The following is a 22,134-nucleotide window of genomic DNA, read 5'->3' as shown; positions in this document are numbered from 1 at the left end:
CTTCGTTTGAACCAAAGCAGCAAGTCAATAAGATGTGGTGTGGTATCAAGACTTTGTTGTCTTTATCTTTATCCTCTATATTTACTGCAATCCCTGCACTCTAGCTTTCTGATAAGATGCCAAAAAATCATCTAAAAAGAAAAATGTGGTTTGTGTTCCCTGTTTTACTGATAGTGGCAGAAGATAAATGTCTTTGTTCTTCACGTTAAATAATAAACCACTTTGGACTGTGTTTGAGGGAGAAGTTACAGCAAGTTTTATTTTAGCAAAGCTCAAAAATAAATAAAAATAAATAAATAAATATATATATATATATATATATATATATATATATATACATACACATATGTGTGTGTGTGTGTGTGTGTGTGTGTGTGTGTGTGTGTGTGTGTGTATAGGAAAAAGTACAGCAAATGCAAATGATCCTAAAATAACTAAGCAGAACAGTCAAAATATGAGTAGAGCAAGTTACAATAATTAACTTGCTCAGTCTTGAGACTCTGAGTAGTCTTCCTTTATGAGCTTGTCCCAGTACATGTCCATTACAGCATTTGGCAGCAGCTCTTCATCGTTCACCAAATGGATGATCTTGATCTTCATGTGATGGTTCAAGTTGTCTGTTCCTGCGTAATTAAAAGACAATACAATAAAAGAACTACAATATAACTTAATAATGCTGTGACAGACTGATACCTAGGCTTTATCAGCTGCCTTTGTGCCCTCTTTGTTTGTTTGAGTAGCCTTAAAAGAAATGTCATAGTAGTGTTTTCAAGGATTTTCCAAAGTGGTGAACAGTTTACAAAGTGCTCCTCTGTAAATCCTTTATTTACTGAATACCTTTTGGCAAACAAATAAAGAAGAAATAGTCAGCAGTCTCTCCAATAAGTCTGTCATTCTGCAAGTGAACTCCTTTGTCTTGGACCGCAGCTGCCGATGGCAGTGTTTTTTTGGATTGCAGCATTGCCACATGAACTAGTTCTCCACCTGCTGCAGGGACCTGACTGTAAACATGAGGCAGGAAGTGTTGGATCTGATGTAGGGGCTACACTTGTCAGCAGACATGAACATACCAGTAGTTATCAGCTCTTTAGAAGAACTGCCTGTGCGGTTTTCCTCAAGACACCTTTGTGGTGTGTTTTCATCACCCTCCATGTTCAGTAAGTAAAAAGACAAAGATCTGCCTCTGAATGTCACCTGGGGAAATTATAGAAAATGTTCAGAGTTCACAAATATCTAACCAGTAAAATCCATGTCTAGAAATGAGCAATTGTAGGATATGTGGAACCTGAGTTTTGAACACCGCTCTACAACAAACACTATATAATTTATAGCCTACAAAGGAAAAATAAGTTTACATCCAGCGAAATTTCATGTGTGATAATAACAGTATTTTTTAACCATATATGTGAAGAAAATTTTAATTTTTCTTTCAACAAGTTGAACTTATTTAATCCATCCATTCGCTTCCGCTTATCTTGAAAGATGCAATTCAAATAATATTTTAGTTACTTTACTCCATGTGCTGCACAAATTAACAAGAGCACAGTTGCTCTACTGCTCATACTCCTCTGCTACCTGAATCTAAGTCACATTTTTTATGGTCATTATTTATTTGTAGATGAAAATATTTGTTAAGCAGATGTATAAAATATTGTAGAAAAGACAACTTGTGCTCTATAAATACTTTAAGAACATACAACTCACATTTCAGCAACATATTCGGGTAATTCAAACAACACAAGCCACAAATTACAGTATAAAGATGCACAATGAAAAAGGAAGCAGTTTTCTTTCACTTAACTTATGAATTATTTTCTGTTTCTTTTTCTTCTTCATAAGGACCCGCAGGAGTGGTCTGATAGTAATGAATGAACTCATTCATTTTTCCCTCATGCGGGCTGCTCTATCTGAAAATCACCTCAGGTTGCTTGTGTGAGCTACTACAAGAGATTCATTATTTTTATGATAACGTGAGTGGGTATCGAACCTTGTCCCAGGCATATGCTGAGCTGACTGGGATGTTTTTCCCAAGAATCGACTTGAGCCAGCATTCAGGAGCCAAGTGCACCTTTCCTTTACTCAGAATGGAGCCATCGGCCAGCACATTAGCAAAGTGACAGTGACCCTGAAAAAAGTAAGATTGTTTTAAAATTCACTGTCGATGCAGTTGTAGATTTCAGGGAATACATTCCTTCCTATATCAAGAACACAAGGATTGCCACCCTGGCTGACCATGTTTTTTTCAATCTCAAGTATCCAAAGGAGCTTGCAAAGAAAAGCGTCTGGACTTCTTTAAGTTGCTTGAAGACGTTTCACCTCTCATCCGAGAAGCTTCTTCAGTTCTAAGGTCAAATGGTGGAGAGTCCCAGATATAAACCTAGTGGGAGTGACCCCCCACAGAGGGACAAAAGGACCCCCTGATGATCCTCTAATCGCCTGAGCCAAGGTGGGAAACTGGGCGTGGGTCCCAATCAGCCAGAGTTTCGGGTGTGTTCATTGTGAAACCTGGCCCCACCTTATCATGCGAATTCCTGAGGTCAGATGGCCCAGGATGTGAGTGGGCGTTAAGGCGTCTGGGAAGGGATCTCAAAACTGGATTATAGATGGCAGAGAGTTGGTGTCGTAAACCCCCGCCTCTGTTCAAAGATGGTCGCTCACAGTGGACATAGATGGCTTCTTTCACTCCTCTTTCAAACCATCTGTCCTCTCTGTCCAAAATGTGAACATTGGCATCCTCGAAAGAGTGTCCTTTATCCTTAAGATGCAGATGGACTGCTGAGTCTTGTCCTGTGGAGGTGGCTCTTCTGTGTTGTGCCATGCGCTTGTGAAGTGGCTGTTTGGTCTCTCCAATGTAGAGGTCTGAGCATTCCTCGCTGCACTGTACAGCATACACCACATTGTTAAGTCTGTGTTTTGGCGTTTTGTCTTTCGGGTGAACCCGTTTCTGTCTGAGCGTGTTGCTGGGTCTGAAATACACTGGGATGTCATGCTTGGAGAAAACTCTCCTGAGTTTCTCTGATACGCCGGCTACATAGGGGATGACAATGTTGTTGCGTCTGTCCTCCCTCGCTGGTGTCTGATCTTCTTTTCTGTGCCTCTTTGCTGACTTTAAGAACGCCCATTTAGGATAGCCGCACGTTTTGAGTGCTTCCTTTACATGTGTGTGTTCCTTCTTTTTCCCTTCAGGCTTAGAGGGAACATGTTCTGCCCGGTGGTGTAGGGTCCTGATTACTCCAAGTTTGTGTTCCAAAGGGTGATGGGAGTCAAAGAGGAGGTACTGGTCCGTGTGTGTGGGCTTCCGGTAAACTTCGATGTTGAGTTTGCCGTTCTCTTCAATGTGCACAGCGCAGTCCAGGAAAGGCAGACAGTTGTCCTTTGTGTCTTCCCTGGTGAACTTGATGTTCTTATCCACAGCATTAATGTGCGCAGTGAAGGATTCCACTTCTTGTGTCTTGATTTTGACCCAGGTGTCGTCCACATATCTGTACCAGTGGCTGGGTACTCTTCCTTTGAAAGAGCCAAGAGCCTTCCTTTCCACTTCCTCCATGTAAAGGTTGGCTACAATAGGTGACACGGGGGAGCCCATGGCACAGCCATGTTTTTGTCTGTAAAAGCCTTCGTTGTACTTGAAATATGTAGTGGTGAGGCAGAGGTCTAACAGTGTGCAGATCTGATCGGGTGTGAAGTTGGTCCTGTCCTCCAAGGAGCTGTCTTCTTGTAGTCGTTTTCTGACAGTCTCCACGGCCTCCGTGGAGGATCATCAGGGGGTCCTTTTGTCCCTCTGTGGGGGGTCACTCCCACTAGGTTTATATCTGGGACTCTCCACCATTTGACCTTAGAACTGAAGAAGCTTCTCGGATGAGAGGTGAAACGTCTTCAAGCAACTTAAAGAAGTCCAGACGCTTTTCTTTGCAAGCTCCTTTGACTACGATGACCTGGATGACTGAGAACCTTCACAGACAAATCTCAAGTATCAGTTAACTGAGAGAGAAAAGACATGCGGTAAAGGGCCACAGGTCAGACTTGAATCCAGGCCAGCTGCCATATGGCATGTGGTCACCTGCTTAACGCACTGAGCTAAACCAGCACCCTGAGTTTGGAGACTTAGCCTCACTGACAACTACGTTAACCACACTTCTTGAACACTGCCTGTTCAACAATGGTTTTTACAGTCCTGATCTGCACAAATCCCGACAATGTGTATTTGTCTGTTATCAAACATTTCGTATCAAACTTAGTTATCAATCAAGTCTTTTAATAAAAAAATTGAAAACTATTTTTTTAATTTCAATAATCTTGTCAATATTTTTTCTTATCTTAACTATACGAGTAACACCGTCACCTGGTGTCTGATGTTTTTTCTTTACATAAATGCAGATATTTCAACCCTATATTAAAGTAGTAACGCCACAAAAAATCTCCAGAAATTAAGAAAATGAAGTTGTTCAGATTTTCCCTCTTTGATATGTCCTCTCCAAGATAGACAAACAAAATCTGCAATCCTGACTATGGATCCTTTATGTCAGCGGTCTCCAACCTTTTTTGCGCCACGGACCGGTTTATGCCCGACCGCTGCTTTATGTTATTTGTTTATGTTTTATAATAGCAAAAAGACTATGATACCAGTATAACAGTTTGTATCTTCACACATGGTGGGAGTAACCAATGAATTGGTAAAAAAAACTACATATTGATATGTAAATTGTAGAATAGCAGCCAGTCATTACTCATTGTTATTAAAAGGTTCACATGGTCACATGATAAAAAACAGTAAGACTTTCTGCTGACCTTCAACAGCAGCTGTAGGGCACTTCCAGGTGAGATGATTCCCCTCTGGATGAGCACAGAGAGACGTCTGCTGTTGTCCACGGCTCTGTTCTGAATCAAAGCATTTTTTCGTCTGATCATTATACTGAAATGCTCTAAAGCAATTCCTGGTTGTGGAGTGTCTGGACAGCTACTGGCTGACTGGTCGCATCTGGTCGACCTCAACAGGTTAGCAGGTGTAGGTGCTTTACGACTACATTGATTATATCCACGTGTTTCTCTGGGTTTTGAAGAATCCAGTGAAAGTTTGGCTCTCGTGGTAATGTACATTTCCACCAAATACATTTGGTTCTGGAGTATCTCTATCAAGGTTCTCTGGCATGAAGCAAGGGATGAGATCTGACTTTTTAGCAAACAGTGACGAAGGCAGTCAGGCACACTCCTACACCAAGAAAATCAAAGAAGAGTGTTACACTTGAAGTAAAGACTGGAATAGATTCATTAAAAACCATCACAGCAATAAACCGAAGCACAGCGTATTTCTAAATACTTGAAATACCTTTATTTAGTTTCTACTGCTGTTGGACCAATTACAATGAAATATCATGTAATTCATTTTATTTAACACAAGAAGGCAACAGAGTTAGCTGTTAATCCAGTGGTTCTTAAATTTCATCTATCATGACCCATTTTATCAGTCATGAAAAAAAAAAAGAATCTGATTCAAATTTTAACTAAATAAAAGTCAACACAAGAACATCAGCCATTGTTAAGTTCCCCGTAATAAAATATATTGATGTAACTTAGTTTCACTTTAGTTGCGTGGTTTAAACAACCAGAGGTAAAACAGGTCAAACTTCCATCAAAATTGAGGAAAGACTTTAAATATCTCACTTTCACCACCATTCCAGCTAACTCTTATTGTGGTGGAGGCACTACTTACTGAAAACAAATGAATGACATTGCCAAACTCTTTGCTCACTTTAGGAAATATAGTTTCTCTGTTGAAAACAGTACACAATTACTGTTCAGTTAATGTAGATATGTCCTGAAAGTCTGAAAAAGCAAGGTGCTTTCTCACAAAGTTTCGTTTAGGCCAAAGATGAGAGCAGTTCCTGTACTGACCGATATTTTCGGGCAAGATTTTCCTTCTCTGACTGCTGCTTGGCGAGCACCTCAATCAGCACACTCTGGATCTCCGTTAGAGCTGCATGATATCTGTCTGTAAAAAAGCACAAATATGGTCAATAAAACACGCTTAGTATCTTTCTGGTTGTCTTTTAACGCAGCTTTTACCTGCATCATTCAGACTTGTCAGAGGCCAAGTTGACATTTCTGTTTGTTTCCTTCTGACCTCCTCCAAAATCACTGTTATTGCCTCTGAATGACTCGGCTATATAATAAAAAAATAAGAGACAGATTATCGCATCAAAATAGTCACACCTGTGAACCTTTCAATAAAGTGATAATACATGTAATTTGTTAATTAGGCCTATTGAATGGTTGAAAGAACTGTTTTTGTCCATGCCCATTAAATCCAGCTTAGCTGACAGTCTACTGAAAGTGTAACACGCTCTCACATTATGAGTGGTGGCATCTTTCTGTCTCAGCTCAAAATCTCTGGGCCCCCTGGCTCCGCCTTTATCACCTGAATCCCTCCACTGTAGGTTGGATGTTTCACTGCAGTTAGGACTGCTCTGGCAGCGAGGCTCTGAGGACGTGGCACCTGAAACAATCCAACATTCAGATTTCATTTCTCTACTGCTCATCCAGCCACTCAGCACTGTGTCCTATGGTTTAGATTCTATTAGTTAATCTATTAGTTTTCATCTCCAGCTCTAAAAGCAGCTCAGTGGTATTCCCTTCACCATAACAACAACCCAGCCTGCAAGAGAAGAACGTGGGTTTTGTATCTACTATTGCTGCACGGCAGTGACGTAAATACTACATAAGACACTCTGGTGTTGCTCACCTGGTTCTCTGTGCTTTGAAGATGCATTATAGGACTTTGTGTGATTAACAGAAGAAACCTGGAAAGTCCTGAGCAGCTCTTTGATGTGTTCTTCCTTTGCCATATCTAATGCACTGAGGCCACTAGTGTTCCTGTCGCTGGCATTTGCTCCAGACTGAAGGAGAAGCTTCACTACCTGCGCAGCACACATGAATTTCACATCAAACTATTTCTCAAGGGCATTCTATCTAATGCAGCATGACAGATGAATCAAAGTTTGTAAAGTTTGTGAAACTTTGCATCTACCGACATGTGGAAAGTGTTACAAAAAACAATTTTCTGCACCTTAAAAGTTTGTCCATCACCTGATAGTGTCCACTGAAAACAGCATCATGTAGAGGTGTCACTCCATCAAAGCTTCTAACATTAGCATCAGCTCCAGCCTTCAACAGTTGCTCCACCACCGCTTCATCACCTACAGCAGACGCCTCGTGAAGAGCCGTCCATCCTGATAGTTGAAGTCAATATTTAGTGATCACAATGGAGTTTGTGTTTGATGACAGACAGAGGATGACGCTGTCAGAGTACAGATGTGATTGAGCTGTGACACACCTGCGTAGTCCTCCATGTTGACACTGATTCCTGCTTGAATGAGCATTTTGACTTGAATGAGATCTCCTTTCTTGCATGCAGCGTGTAGCAGAGTCTCTCCCGTTCCATTTCTCTTGTGAAGGTTTTTTTGGGAGGGAATTTTCACACGTCGTGAGACTTTTGCTTGAATAAGATAATTAAAAGCAGATTTGTAAACATAAATTAAGCTAAAACATGTGACATAACGTAATGACGGTAATTACCTGCTTGTGATGAAGCTTCTCCGTAGCCTGATGTAGACTGGATACAGTTGGATGTCACAGGTTCAGTTGGTTTAAGATGATTTATTTTCATCTCTCTTTTCTGTTTTGTCTCTTTGTTCCCTGCTTCTGGATCTGAATCAGCTATGAGCACAACCCGAGCTACTTCTTTGTTTTGCCTGGGACTGAGATCCTTCAACAAGCTTAACGAGTCATCGTCTGAAGAAGACAGATCTCCAGTTCTGTAGTTCTCTTGACTGAAGTTCTGGGTCATCTCCAGGTTGTCTCTGGAAGCATGAAACAGACGTGACATCCACAAGTTAGGACTTTGACACCAAGTTTATGCTTCTGTAATCTGCTCATAATCATCACACAGTATATTCTGTTTGCAGCACAATAAAAAGATCTGACAATCAAAAGTTCGGAAACTAAACAACATGCATGTCACCTGTGTTCCTGATTTCATGAATCATGTTGTTTTCATCAGTGCCTTTTAACATTGTTACGAGATTCAGTCTGGCACGAAACTTATTGTCAGGATTTTTCCAACAGAGACAAACTTTTGCCACCAAACCAGGCCAAATCTTACCAAAGGAACCAAAAACTGAGTGGATGAGGATTTAGTTCTGAAAACAAGATCCTCACAACAACAGAAAACCAGTATGTGTTTAGTGTAAGCAGCTCATGCAACTAACATTGCATCTGTTTGTTTCTCTCTGCAATTAAACTCTATGCTCACATCAACTGTATTTTAATCCAGCTGAATTCACAACAAAGCTATTCTAATTTATTTCCCTACTTCAGACAGCTGTACAAGCCTGAAAGTTACAAAAATGGCACCCATTAACACTAATGTAAACCACTCTTTACTTTCAAGCCAATTTTTATCCTCCTTGTCATCCCAGTCTGACATTCACATAAGTTACAGTCACTTACTATGGCTGTATTCACATGTTAAATGACCCCTGAGAGAGAAAGTTTAAAGCCAAATGTGGCTGAAGCTTCCTGTCGCAGTGGCACTGATGCTTTGCAGTCCAAAGCTCTTTATGCCACTTAATAAGTAACATTACCTCAAACTCCCAGCTTTCTGAGAAACAGGAGCTAAAACCTAAAAGACTTTCAGACATGACATCTTGTAGCAATGTACAGGGTATGCTTTTAACATCAAAGGTTGCAAATCTGTTCAAGAAATATCTGTCCTCACTTTATTTTCTCCATAACCTATATGGTCGGGACAGTTAGTCACTGCACTTACCTAAGTGCAGCAGTCCTATGTCTGTTCATTTCATATGAATTATCTGCTCTGATGCTTTCAAGATGCTCAACTTTCATCAGGTGCTGTTGATGGTTTATAGGCCCAGAGCCTTTATCCTTTATTTCTTTCTTTGAATAGTCCAATGCAGCTCCACCACAATTCATGTCTTCCTCATCAGCATCAGGATGAGATGAACCTGCAACAGTAAAATTACTTCACCCCATAAATGATGGACAGCTTACAAAATCAAACTTCATATAAGAGCAAATTCTCTATCCTCAGCTAAAAAAAACTGTTGTAATAACTGCCACTAGATGGCAGCATGAGGTCAACATGTGTTTGTTTTCAAGACAGATATAATAAATTTTCCATTTTCCATCCATTACTAAGAAATCGTTAAAAAAAAACTTTATTCATTGTGTATTACCACAGCATTTGTGAATGAACTGCACCCTTTCATGCTTCAAAAAACACAAAGTTAGTGGCCAAGAACTAAATAACATTATTTTTTAGTGGTAGACACTTCTTATACTGTAGAAACTTACACTGACTGAGTGCATGCTGTCACCACCACATTTGGCCACTGATGATCAAAACTTCCTGCTGTTGATGGGCTCTGTGGAGAGACTAAAACAATCATCTCAAAATCTTTTACCAGATCTCAACAAAAATATTTTTCCGATATTAGATATTTTAGTGCATGTTCTTTAGTAAGCAAAGTTTTTCCTGGACAGAAAAGTGTATGGCAATCCCAAAGAAATCTTAGTTGGGTCTGAAGGAAAACCAGCTGTGTTGCTTAATAAATGACTGACAGTTTTGCTCATTAGGACATATTTACTGAAGTACGTTAATTATTAAGTGGTCAAAAATAACAGGAAATTACACATATTTATGTCAAATAATGTCATGGGCTGATTAAAATTAGAAGGACATGATTCAAAGTAGGATTAATACAAAAGCTACTTCTAGATATAATAGACAATAAAGTACCCTGTCTCCTATTTACCTACAATTAGGGTGATATGACTGTACTTTATTGAATTTATCTAGGCGATAGTGGCTCAAGAGTTGGGAGTTCGCCTTGTAATCGGAAGGTTGCCGGTTCGAGCCCCGGCTTGGACAGTCTCGGTTGTTGTGTCCTTGGGCAAGACACTTCACCTGTTGCCTACTGGTGGTGGTCAGAGGGCCCGGTGGCGCCAGTGTCCGGCAGCCTCGCCTCTGTCAGTGCGCCCCAGGTTGGCTGTGGCTACAATGTAGCTGCCATCACCAGTGTGTGAATGGGTGGATGACTGGATGTGTAAAGCGCTTTGTGGTCCTTAGGGACTAGTAAAGCGCCTATATAAATACAGGCATTTACCATAATATCCAAGTCCTTCTATAAGCAATATCATAACTTGACACCCATGTTGAAATACATCAGAGCAGCTAAATGGGTTATCTAAACCAGTTTTTAACTTCAGCGGTCATTCTGCATATGATAGAATCATCAATCAAATCTGAGATGTCAATTTAATTCAGTGTTACAGAAAGAAATTATATATATGCTAGCTTCCACAGGTAAATCCAAAGCCATTTTTCCATATAAAGAAACACACAAAGACAAAATATTTGGAGCCAATATTTCTAATAGTCACAACTGTTTTGGCAGGAGCTATTTTACCACCGCTAACTAGTAAAGAAGTTGTTCTAATACAATTAGATAACATGCAACATACACTCCCTTTTTTACGGTAGGCTAATGCTAAAGCTCAGTGAGAAATAACTCAGGCTCCACTCATGATTTTCTATTAATAGATAATATTAATGTTAGTAACAAACGCTTAATTACCTGTAAATAGTGGGAAAAATTATCTTCGTCCTGGTATGGTGTAGCATATCTGGTAGGACAGTGGCGGGAAACTACGCGCCTGCGCAATATGTATGAAATAAAAAATAGATAAATAAAAAAATTCTCGTTATCCACCCAGGAATCCTATTGGGTTTTTTTCAGTGACCTTAATATTAAGTCATATAATATTTCTCATGTATCGTTTCTCCAAAATATGGTCGTATAGAGATAATAAGATAAACCATGTCTTAGATAATTTATACATAGCTAGGATGGTTTGAAACCTAAAATTCGGCGTCCAGGTTTTAGTTCAAAACTTTTATAATGCTCAATTTTCTTCCTATAGCAGCGAGTAGAGTACAGCTGTCTCTACATTCGTTTAGTTTTTTTATCATAATAAGTAAATATTAATTAAATAAATATATGCCGAATGAAAATGTACCACCCTCAGACTGTTGTCAGGTAGTTTATATTTTTATTTATGTATGTTTTTTGTTTCAGAATATGCAGCAGAACTAAAACTTTTCCGTTTTTTCAACTAACATTTGATCGTTTCCGAGGCGGAACCATTTATTCCCTACCTCTGTTTTCACACGGCCAAGCGCGATTCCCTGACATGGCAACCTGCACGCGTACTGTGTGGAAAGGTCAGTTGTTTTGTTGTGAAATTGGATTCTTTTTAGATGACATTAAAAAAAAAAATAAAGGCATGTGTTTATAGGCTGCGTTTGTCCTTTCCTGTTTTCTCGCTTTTGTCTCTGGGCTCGATTCAGAGATCTCTTTGTGTAGCCTTTTGGCTTCACTGTTAGCTAACCAATAGCCAACCTGCTGTTTGACTGTTTAACATATTATCAGCTTGTTTGTCGTCACTTAATTTTCTCACGAATCAACAATATTTGATTTTATTTTAATTTTTGATACACTTTAAATCGGCATTGCTCTGATTGACCAGATACTTCTTAAATTAATTAGATTTTCATGTTATGTTTCCTTTCAGCCGTGATGTGCGGTAACAACCAGGTCAGAAGCTGTCATTGCAGTCGTATTTTAAGAGTTAATTTGGGTCGCCATATGCCGGGTTAAAAATCATATAAATTATTAACGAATTTTTGTGATAATTTACTTGAAACCAACGATTTTCTTGATGTAAATTAAAATGTTGGATTTTAAATATGATATCGCCCAACAGTCGTTTCATTGTGTCAGTTATCCTAATTTGATCGTAAGTGGTCTGACCGACCAGTAAAACCAATGCAGTGCAACCAGTGTAATGTAACAGTCATCCAAAATGAATATGTTTTGAAAATACATGAGCCATAGCCAAAACTTACACCACTTCATTAGGAAACTCCCATCGGTTAGTATTGGAAGGTATAATTTATTTTTATTTTCACATTTACTGTACTGAGAAGAATTTCCAAATAGATAAACACTTAATACTTTGCAGGTAAAACTTGCAAGGAAGCCATTAATATTTCAGGTTTTCAATAAAGTGTTCTTCTCCCGATGAATTGATGCCAGCATTACAAGACATTTACAGTAGGGCTGGCATTAACAAAATCACAACAGCTTTTGCCATTTCGCTAACCCATCCTAAAAAGCTTTAGCATGTCACTGCCAAAATAATTAAAAAACAAAAGAGAGCAGAGCATCAATACAGAAAACTAGCAATAGCATAAAAATATGTTTAGTTGACCTCTTCTTGTTATTATAAAATAATTTCAATAATGTCCTCCCAAAAGTCTTCCACATTGTATTTATGAAGCTGATATTAATGATAAAACATGTCTTCCATCCTGGCAGCACAACATCAATAAAACATTCAAAGAAACATTTAGATTCACTTAAACAGTTTATGATCGGTACTGCTAAAACTTACACCATCAGTGTGGGTTTCATTCTTTGTGGAAGAGTTTTTACCAGAATGAGACTGTAAACCATGATTTTTTTAAATTGATGAACTCACTGATGCAGATGCACATCAGGGAGAAGTGCTTGTCATGCAAAAGACAGTGGTATACTTAAATTAGGTAGCGTTAAACACCGATGCTCATCATCAGCTTGTCTGCTGGAAATAAAAAGATACTTTGATGCATTTAGTTTATGCAAAGTTCATTAAAAATGTTTTATAAAATCACAGAGCGTTTCTCTTAATTATGGTGTGCAGTTTGATGTTGTGTCCCACAGGAAAAAAACAGCACGTGTCTGTTTGTTTAAACTCCTTATGAAGCTTTTTTCCTCGCCTGTCTTCACAGTTTTAGCACGATGTCAGAGGCAGCTACTGAGTGCCAGCGGTCCAGCTTACTCAGGTGTCTCACAGACTGCACCAAGGAATCTACCTGTCAGAACTTTTGCAGCTGTCAAGTGAGTTTACAGACCTTTAAAGCTTGTCACCCAGAAATGATTTACTGGCTCTAAAGGTGGGGGTTTTTCTCTGCTTGACTCACCCCATTTTTCCCATTCTGAGCAGTTTTCTGGTTAGTGTGAACAATAAAATTGAGAGAAATTAGATGCTGACCTGGTGACTCAGATATTTCTCAGGTTAACATCTCCCCTTTTGATTGCCAGGACACTAAAGAAAGACAAAAAAGACAACGCAGAAAAGGAGGTGAAGAAAGAGAAGAGGGTCATCGATGACAAAAACAGACATAAGCCTTTCGGTAAGACGGGATGGGCGCCTGTGGATGACGTATATGTTATGAGGTACTACCCACGGACTCTGCATGACCCAGCGGAGGCAATTGACATGCTGAAGAAATTCCAGGCGTTAGACTTCACTCCCCACAATCAGCCGGTTTACATAGATCTGAAGCTGGACATGAAGCTGGAGAAGAAGGTAATAATGACAAAAACACTGAAACTCATGTTGACTGAATGGCACAAAGACAAGGACGGCTAACTGTGGTACTAGGGGAGGTTTTTTTAATTGTGTTCTCTGCCAGGTGGAAGTGATTAGAGAAGCGTTTTTCATTAATATGTTGGACAAGAAGGCAGCAGACATTATAACTACTATAAACACAAAAATACACACAGCAGCTGCATCATGTGCTATAAATTCTCCAGAACAGAATTGGTTCAGTTTCAAAGAAATTTCAGTGCAAGCATATTGACGAAGAGGGCTGTTTCTCTGTTCAATCCTTGGGTCCTCTGTGGATGTTACTTTGACATTTACCATGTATGTTAACATTGCTGGAGCCCAGTCTTCTGAGCACAGCAAGGTGATTCACATCATGGCTTCAAACTGCTCCCTGCTTTTCTGACTTTGTTGCTATTCACACGTTGGTTCCATCAAACCCTTTTAGTGTCCCAGAAACCACGGGCTGCTTTTCCTTTTATCATCAAGCTGGAACCTCAGAATAGAAAAGAACATCCTGATGAGGGTTGATCATCTGCCAGTGTGTGTGTTTGTGCGTGTTTGTGTGTGTGCCGAAGACAAATTTTAGCAGTCACACTTGGCAGACTTATTTGGATTTATTTGGTGCTTTCCCATTCTGGCTGTCACTGTCACGCCTCGCTTCCACCAATCTGAGGGTTATTCATGACATCAATCTTTGCAGCACGAGCAGTTTCAGTTAATCTGCTGAAAACAGCGCGGCACCGAGGAATGAAAGCCTCACGAGTGCTTCTTTTCGTTCTTTCTTACACATCGCAGGGCTGCAGAGCTGCTGCTGTGCTGTCCAGAGGGTCCACGGGAGACAAACTCTGTCTTACTCTTAGCTGTCTGTCACTGCAGAACTAATGTTCCCATGCATTATGAATTATGAACTCTCTAGAGAAATGAAAAATTAAAGTGGTGGCTGAATAACTTTAATGCTTGATTATGTAGGCCTGCTCTGTGATTGACATCCTCGCTTTTCCTTATTTGTTTCCAGATTCTTTTGCTCTTTTCCTGCAGCATACCCGGTGTTGTTACTCATAATAAATTACTCTGTTTTTCCTCCTTGCAGAAAAAAGTCGACCCCTTCGTCAGCACTGTGCACTTACCGCACGCCTTCAAGGCAGAGATGAACAGAGTTTTAGTTTTTACAGAGGTAAAAACTTTTATTTTAGCCTCACTGAATCTTCATTTCGTAGCCATTTGTGTGTCTGTTGTTGATGAATTGTTTTAATTTTGTCGGTGCATGATTCAGATGTGCAGCAGCAGCAGCACCTTTTATTTGTCTCCCTGTTTGTCTGTAATGAATGTGCTTCGGTCGTGGCTGCTTTTTATCGTAGAACCCGACGAGCAGGGTTTGATTAATATTCCTGTCAAGCTGTGCAGGCCGTGGGTTGTAACTTAGATGAGCGTGTTAACGGTCATAATGAATGACATCGTTGGGGTCTGCCAGACGTTGACGCACCCAAATCAGATTTAAATGGGCGCGGGTGTCTTTGGTTGTGTCTCTGCAGGATGCTAATCAAGCCACAGTTGCTCGGGAGAACGGAGCGGTGTTTGCTGGAGGAGTGGAGCTCATACAGCCGGTGAGTTGGTTAAACTGAGCTAAACGGCACATCCCGTGAGGTCAGATCGAGTTTACCGGGAAAACTGAAAAAAAGTATTACTTTTCTGTTTCTCTCCAAATTTCTGTGCTGTTTACTTGTTTGTGAGGCAAACTGTTAAATTATTAAAAAACTTTAAAACTGACTTTTTAAAGAATTGACAGCACACATCTTTTGCAGGCAGGCAGTCCACAGGTCAGACCTCACAGCCTGAAAATCTCAGTCTCCACAGGTCCAGTTTATGCACAGAGCTTATGATAACAGTAATGAGACAACAGGAGACCACCAGTATAGCAGCAGATTTGGGTAGATGAGGACCAAAACCTGCAGGAGTCATGTGGTTTTATTCTTTTTTAAGATCTTGGATGATGAGGTTTCAGCAGACTTCTATGTGGCGGTTCCCGACATCCTGCCGAAGCTCGTACCACTGAAAAACAAACTAAGGAAGAAGTTTCCAAAGAGCAAGAGAGGTGAGCTGCAGGTTAAGAGTTGTTTTTACCTTCAGCCGTGTTGAAGGTTAAGGTGAACCTGTCCAATTTCAGCACCTTTTTTATTTATTTATTTTAATTGGTTGTCTGCTATAGTTCAAAATAATTCTTATTTATCATATACTGCTGCTTAATGCTGCATCTCAGTCCAACCTCTGATTGAAACAAGCTGTTTGAGCTCCTCACCGTTTAACTGTCCTGCTGATTGGCTGTTTCCTGGCTCGAGGTGACCAAATTAGGAATATCTGAAAGATCATCAGGAAAAATTGAATGTCTGAAGAGTTACTGGAATTTTAATGCCTACTTTTATTCAACAAAGTGAAGGCTGATGATATCAGTCTTTGATGATGATGACAGGAAATTCTATTATTTCTAATTCGTGCTTCAAAATTCTGTTGTGGCTTCAGTGACATTTTATTTTTAGTTCAAATGTTTCACATTCAGCAGTCGATAGTTTTAATCCAGTGTCACTCACAACCAGTGAAGACGACAGCCATAACTGGATGTCTAAAGTGTGAATGCGTTACGAGATAATGAGTGCTGATCACTTATTCTCTCTCCCGTTTTCTCCCTTTACTCTCAGGCTCAGTCGGCATCAACGTTCCCAAGATGTTGGAGCTATTTAAAACGGGTCACGAGTACATGGTGGAGAGCGACTGCTATGTTAGGTCCCAGATAGCTACGGTACGTCATAACAAACCGGTATATGCAATGTGCATTGATGGGAGGAGCTGTGTGAATGTGTGCAAAACCAACAGAGGAAGTTTTCAGCGATGAGGCAGTTTTAAGTTTTGCAAGTTTTAGAGCTCAAAGCAAAGGGGAAAAAAAGTCCTGATTAAAAAAGCATAAATTCCCACAAGGATGGAGACATAAAATCGATGCGCCCTGAGGAAGGTTGAGGGAAATGTTGGAGTGTGTTTAGGGAGGAAATGCTTTATGTGTGTGTGTGTGTGTGTGTTTGCTTCTACTGGGTACATTTTTAAATAAAACAGTAGTATCAGCTGGTTACAGGCTTGGTGTTTTCCTGTTCTATATATTTTTATCACATCTGCATGAATTTAAAATGCAGAGAACACATATTCGCTCGTTTATAAGCACTCAGCATATCAGGACATTTTCACATATAAACGCAGGACAGTCGGGTCGGTACAGTTTAACTTTGTTGCAACACAGCAGGAAATGATCTGCTTTGCATTCACACCGTCAGCCTCTGAGGCTGAAAAGTGAAGCTGGTTCAGAACTACAAGAAAAGAAGTTTCTTCAGTGGTCACAATCGCTAACTTCAAAAGTGAGTCAGAAAGTCTAAATGAAATGATCTGACACGTGATTGGCAGCTTGCTAACCAAGCTTGTCCACCTTCTCTTCTAAATGAGGGAAAAAATCCAACATGGCGGTGACCAAAAAGTAACATTGAGGCTTCAAAATGCAAACTCAGGTGATGTCACAGTTGCCACGTCCATCTTTTATATGCAGGCTATGTGCTTTGCAGTTCTCTGTGGGGTCAAGGTTGGAGATCTCCCTGGATAGCTTTAGCAGGAGGCTGCAGTGTGACATCACTGGTTAGGGTTCTGGCAGACATTTAAACTCTTGCATGCACTTCTGTCGGGTGAGTCCATGAAGTGCTCAGGGGTGCACTACATGTGTGAAATTAACTTGAAATGCTGGCGTTATTTGTTTAAATGCAGCACATTGATTTTTCGCCAGTATGAACATACAGAGGATTTCAGAAATGGTAAATATAATCGGACGTTTCAGACATTTTGTTTTCTCTCCTCTGCTTAGCTCGACATGCCCAGTGAGCACATCTTCGCCAACCTGCAGACAATCCTGGTTGATGTTTGTTCACACCGACCAGCCAGCTTGGGTATGTATGTTCACCAAAACCAACAGCAAAAACCCTCCGACAGTTCCCCAAGCCCTACCTCTGCTTTTATAGCTCGCAGGGAAAAAATAGCAGACTTTTCATTTATTTTTGTCTGCTTGAATGCTCGATAGAAAGCTTCTAGAGTTTTGAACCCAGAGCCTTCTTCCTGTGAGTGTCAATCACTCCCTCAAGAGAGTTCCACTTATTTTCATACCATAACACTGCAGCGTAAAAAGTGTATGACGTGACGTTGAGGTGTAATGGTAAACCTAAACAAAAACTATGACCCCTGAGTTAAAAATTATGGCCGTTTGTCCAGGTTCTCTTCTTATAAATCAAGAAGGGAAGCAGAGGAGTCAGCAGCTTTTCCATCAAGCTGTAGTTCGTTCAGTAATTTCTCTGCATTTTCCTCCACTTTGTTCGATTTACAGGATGCAGTGTAATCATCAGCTAATGGATTCTCATTAGAGAGAAAGGCCTAAACGATCTAAAAACTAATTTTGAGCTTGCTAAATACCACGTTATTAACATTTTCCCCGCTGAAGTAAACTGCAGAGCTTTCACAAAGGACTCTTTAAACCACTGACGCCATCTAAACTGGAGCCGTGCATATAGAGAGAACTCCGATCTCTCTCGTGTAGACCGTAGTACCACTAAACCTTTGTCTCTTCAGCAGAATAAAGAATAATGGTTTTCTTATCGTTTATTGTTTTTCCTCATACTTCTCATAAAATTATAGAATGGAGTTAATTTCTTGAAAGTTTGCTTTGGTCCTGCATGTCAGTTTTCAATCATACCTGCAATCGTTTCATTTTACAAAAAAATAAAATCGCTTCATGTTTTAACGTATGGGGGAAAAACGAGCAGAATGAGCCCCGTGAATGCAACATATTAAAAAGGAACGGCCTCCAGAGGTTTACAGCCAGACTAGCAGCTCTGCAGGGTTGTGTTGCTCGTTACGATGGAAATCAAACTGACTTTCATCCCTCAGGCTGATGGGGTAATGTCGTCACCCCACATGGACGCCTGAGTTTGTGAATGTGATAACATAAGAACAACGACGTTGGAGCTTCGTTGATCCCGTACGTGCATCTGCTTTTAGCAGGACGAGTCCAAATCTCAGCGACTTTGACCCAAAGGTCAGAGGTCAAATTCTGTGAAAATGTTGTGAAGTCACCTAGAATTTTCAAATTGAAACTGTAGGTGCTTCTACTAAAGATCTCGGATGAGTTCGAATCTCAGTGACCTCAAGGTCAAAGGTCAGGGGTCAAGTTCTCTGAGAAGCTTGTCATAAATTGATAATAACATGGCATAGAATTTTGAAATTGACACCATATGTGCATCTAGTAGGAGGCTGACACCAGCGGTTGCCTGTTTGTTTGTTTGTTTGCTTGTTTGTTTGTTTGTTTGTTTGTTTGTTTGTTTTTGACCCTTCAAAACCTCAAAAAGAAGAGAAACAGGACTTTTTCTGGCAGAGGTCATCACGCCGTTTCCTGGCAGCAGCCGTGTGATTGCACGCGCAGCAGATGCTTCTGTTTATAGTGCTCGCAGTAAACCTGAGTGTGTGCAGTTTCAGCCTGACGACGATCCCTGTGGGAGTCTTCACCGCTCACCCTTGAAGCGTTAATGCTCTGCTGAACCCGCTCGGCTACGCGCGGCATCCTCAACGCAACGTCGGTTGAGTGAAATGTCTCACTCGGTGCATCGTTACGGCTCTGCTTCATTTGGCGATGAAGGCGTCGAGCCGGGCCACCTGGGCTCTGCTGAACTCTCGTCAGCAGAGACGCGTCTTTGAGCTTGTGCCAGCAAACGTTACAAATCCCTGACAAGGATCACACAAGGACCCCGCGGCAGAATTTAATTACCTCGGCAACCAGTAGTGAAGCATCAGAAAATGCGAATATCAGGAATACTTACTGTTAGATTGGCTTCTTTATTTCCATTACTGTTTTTAAGAGTCATTTAGACAGAGGCTAATGGCAGCAGCGTGGGCAAAAACAAGAGTAAACTTCACAGATAAGTGCTTAAAAACAGAGAGAGAAGTGCGGAAATACAGCGTGTGGGTATGAAGAAGAGACCAGCTCCCCCCAAGGGGCTGATGGGAGTTATTCACGACCAAAGACATAATATGCTAATAAAAAATAATATAAATGCAGAGGACGGGAGACGACGGGGAACGCAGTGCTGAAATAACTATTCATAAGTATGTTAAAAGTAAATACGTGAGAGAAATAAGACTGCAGAGAGTTTGTAAGCCAAAGACAGAGAAAAGAGGACGAGATGGAAAGAAGCTGTTTAACATAACTTAATGCAAGATGATGCTCCATTAACAGGTTTAGGATTGTAGTGTCTCAGTAATACGAGTCAGTCCAGGTTACCTCGGACATGGTGGAGATTCTGCCTGGAGAAATAGAACTTTTCATTTGTAAATGTTTTAAATGTGAATTATTTATTAAAAAGTTTGAATTTATTCTGTAAATCTGACAAACAGGAGTCTGTAACCAGTATTATCGGTAGCTGCGTTGTGATGGTGGGGATATTTTTGGATTCATGAAAAAAAATACATTGATACAAATACATTGCTGAAGCTCAGATATCATCAGTGCTTTGAGGCCAAATTTGAGCCTAGATATTCTAAGGTAACTATGTGGTATTATGTCAAACTGGAAACATTTGGGATTCACAGCAGCTCAGCCACAAAATGTAAACTGCATAAAGTTACAAAGCAGAGTCACGGAGTGCGTAAGAAGTCGTGAACACTCTGCTGACTCAATAATCACAACCTCCTCTGTCATTAATGTCAACACAGCAACTCTTTGCTGGGAGCTTCATTGCCATCTAAGCTCCTTTAGACTGCCTACATCTGCTATATACATGCAAGCCACTTTGCAACCCACCTCCACCCCGTATCTTCCTTTTTTATGATGTGTTTGACTTAATTAATTTCAAATGTTGTCATTAACACTTGCAGCAGAAGGGGAGGGGGATCATTTGTCAGTCGATAGTGATCATTAGCCCTGCAATTAAGCAGATATCAGTTTTCAGTCTGTGTTTGGCTTCTCCTCCACTTAAAAAGAGCCGTTCTTTATGATGACAGCGTCTTTCTTCCTTTCTTTTCCTCTTTCCGTATCAGGACCTTTCATTGAGCGAGCGATCATCGCCAGTCACACCAGTGAAGCTGTTTGGTTCAAGAGCGAAGATGTTCTCCCGAAATCACCAGAAAAGGAGGAGTGAGGTGCAGATTGTGTATATGTGCGTTGTAGTCAATAAAGTTTTTGTTCTGTCGCTCGTGTGTTTTGGTATCTGTTCTTTCGAAGAAGGAAATCCCAGGAGAGCAAAATGGGACAAAAGGTAAAAGGTGACCAAGACAGGAAAGTGACGTTTATTAATGATAACACAACATGGCAAATTAAAACCCATAAATCAGCTGTACTCTTATTGTTTTACAGAATGACAGGAGGTCCAGAAACAGTCTGAGGGGGTTTTGTCTGAATTATTTATTTATTTTATCTTTTTATTCTTTCTATTTATAGTTGTTTGACCACATGGTCAGTGAAAGCTGTCCTAATTATCATTTTTTCAGCTAACAAAAGCTTTGAAATCCGTTTAAACGTATAAACAGCTCTATATGCTCCAATCTCCACATGTCCTCAAATACAATAAACTATAAAGCATTTGATGATTTTAACTAATTGATTTTGGTTTTGTCGTAAAGTCATTAGGCTTCAGTCATGAGTCAATTCATGCTGTCGACATGATGTTTAAAGGTTTGAGCCAATCCCCACTCAAACAAATGGCCTGTATTTGTATAGCGTTTTTCTAGTCCCTAAGGACCCCAAAGCGCTTTACACAACCAGTCATCCACCCATTCACATACTGGTGATGGCAGCTACATTGTAGCCACAGCCGCCCTGGGGCGCACTGACAGAGGCGAGGCTGCCGGACACTGGCGCCACCTCTGACCACCACCAGTAGGCAACAGGTGAAGTGTCTTGCCCAAGGACACAACGACCGAGACTGTCCAAGCCGGGGCTCAAACCGGCAACCTTCCGATTACAAGGTGAACTCCCAACTCTTGAGCCACGATCAGATCAAATACATATATAATACATACAAATGGCTTCATTTTTCTTATGTTACCTGAGAATGACAAATAAACACATTTAAGAAGTTGGTATCCAAAAAGAATCAGGTTCTGGGTCACTCGGGGAAATAATTAAGCTGTTATGCAAAGTGAGGGGCCCCATGTCCACAACCACAAATTTTCATCCCGGGTCATCCTGGTATAAACTGGTATAAAATCACGTGTAATACTACCAGCTGAACAGCAGGGGGCAGTGTTTACATAGCTTGCACTCCAGACTCCTGTAGGGTTAAACGGAAGTCTTCCACCAACCTGTTGAAGCTCATTCCAGGAGATAAAGCCACACTGACACTGAGGGAGAAATTAGATTTTCTTACATGAGGCCACTAATATATAAAAAGTAGTGAAGTAAAAAATGTTCACAGATTTTAATAGTAGACATGTACTTGCACATCATGTATAATCTTGCATTAGATTATGTTGTGGATGCTTGAGATATATTCACAGGTAAAACTGAAGCCTTTTTTTTGCCTTAACTCCCAAAACATTGCAAATTGGGGTCAATTT

The 22,134-nt window shown here is 40.4% G+C and overlaps 2 protein-coding genes across 4 annotated transcripts; one reads left to right on the top strand and one right to left on the bottom strand.

Annotated features, from left to right (window-relative positions):
• Positions 1-353: 353 nt before the first annotated feature.
• Positions 354-10,888, bottom strand: LOC146563137 (ankyrin repeat domain-containing protein 31-like). Of its 3 annotated transcripts, none has more exons than XM_085295518.1 (14): positions 10,653-10,888; positions 9,370-9,451; positions 8,825-9,020; positions 7,573-7,856; positions 7,331-7,492; positions 7,084-7,226; positions 6,740-6,914; positions 6,348-6,493; positions 6,064-6,160; positions 5,893-5,989; positions 4,789-5,209; positions 1,988-2,125; positions 1,071-1,194; positions 354-623 (listed from the first exon to the last, which is right to left on the bottom strand). In XM_085295518.1, the coding sequence occupies exons 3-14, from the start codon at positions 8,986-8,988 to the stop codon at positions 487-489; spliced, it is 2,088 nt and encodes a 695-aa protein (XP_085151644.1). In that variant the 5' UTR covers positions 8,989-9,020; positions 9,370-9,451; positions 10,653-10,888; the 3' UTR covers positions 354-486. The 3 variants fall into 3 exon arrangements, with proteins under 3 accessions (XP_085151644.1, XP_085151643.1, XP_085151645.1); XM_085295517.1 differs by having other exon boundaries at positions 9,370-9,440; XM_085295519.1 differs by lacking the exon at positions 1,071-1,194 and having other exon boundaries at positions 488-623; positions 9,370-9,440; positions 10,653-10,886.
• A 307-nt stretch (positions 10,889-11,195) lies between these two features.
• On the top strand, positions 11,196-20,768 carry mrpl1 (mitochondrial ribosomal protein L1). The gene is made up of 9 exons (XM_085295520.1): positions 11,196-11,299; positions 12,908-13,016; positions 13,221-13,488; positions 14,600-14,683; positions 15,042-15,113; positions 15,490-15,601; positions 16,203-16,303; positions 17,402-17,483; positions 20,617-20,768. Exons 1-9 carry the CDS (start codon positions 11,269-11,271, stop codon positions 20,715-20,717), a joined length of 960 nt encoding a protein of 319 aa, XP_085151646.1. The 5' UTR covers positions 11,196-11,268; the 3' UTR covers positions 20,718-20,768.
• Positions 20,769-22,134: the final 1,366 nt, after the last annotated feature.

This window comes from Mchenga conophoros, linkage group LG12 (assembly GCF_057382185.1).
Source record: "Mchenga conophoros isolate Kocher_MC1m ecotype Shallow Benthic linkage group LG12, M_conophoros_male_GT1.1, whole genome shotgun sequence".
Classification (NCBI taxonomy): Eukaryota; Metazoa; Chordata; class Actinopteri; order Cichliformes; family Cichlidae; genus Mchenga; species Mchenga conophoros.
Note: the sequence above shows the minus strand (reverse complement) of the source record. Positions and strands in the feature narration are given on the sequence as shown.

Bases quoted from the DNA above. Each gene is read 5' to 3' on its own strand.
- LOC146563137 (XM_085295518.1), bottom strand. From the start codon at position 8,988: ATGAATTGTGGTGGAGCTGCATTGGACTATTCAAAGAAAGAAATAAAG. The intron at 6,915-7,083 runs GTGATGGACAAA...TGTGCTGCGCAG, and splicing joins TTTTCAGTGGACACTATCAG to GTAGTGAAGCTTCTCCTTCA. The intron at 6,494-6,739 runs GTGAGCAACACC...GGATTGTTTCAG, and splicing joins TTCAAAGCACAGAGAACCAG to GTGCCACGTCCTCAGAGCCT.
- mrpl1 (XM_085295520.1), top strand. From the start codon at position 11,269: ATGGCAACCTGCACGCGTACTGTGTGGAAAG. The intron at 13,017-13,220 runs GTGAGTTTACAG...TTTGATTGCCAG, and splicing joins AGAACTTTTGCAGCTGTCAA to GACACTAAAGAAAGACAAAA. The intron at 15,114-15,489 runs GTGAGTTGGTTA...TTCTTTTTTAAG, and splicing joins GAGTGGAGCTCATACAGCCG to ATCTTGGATGATGAGGTTTC.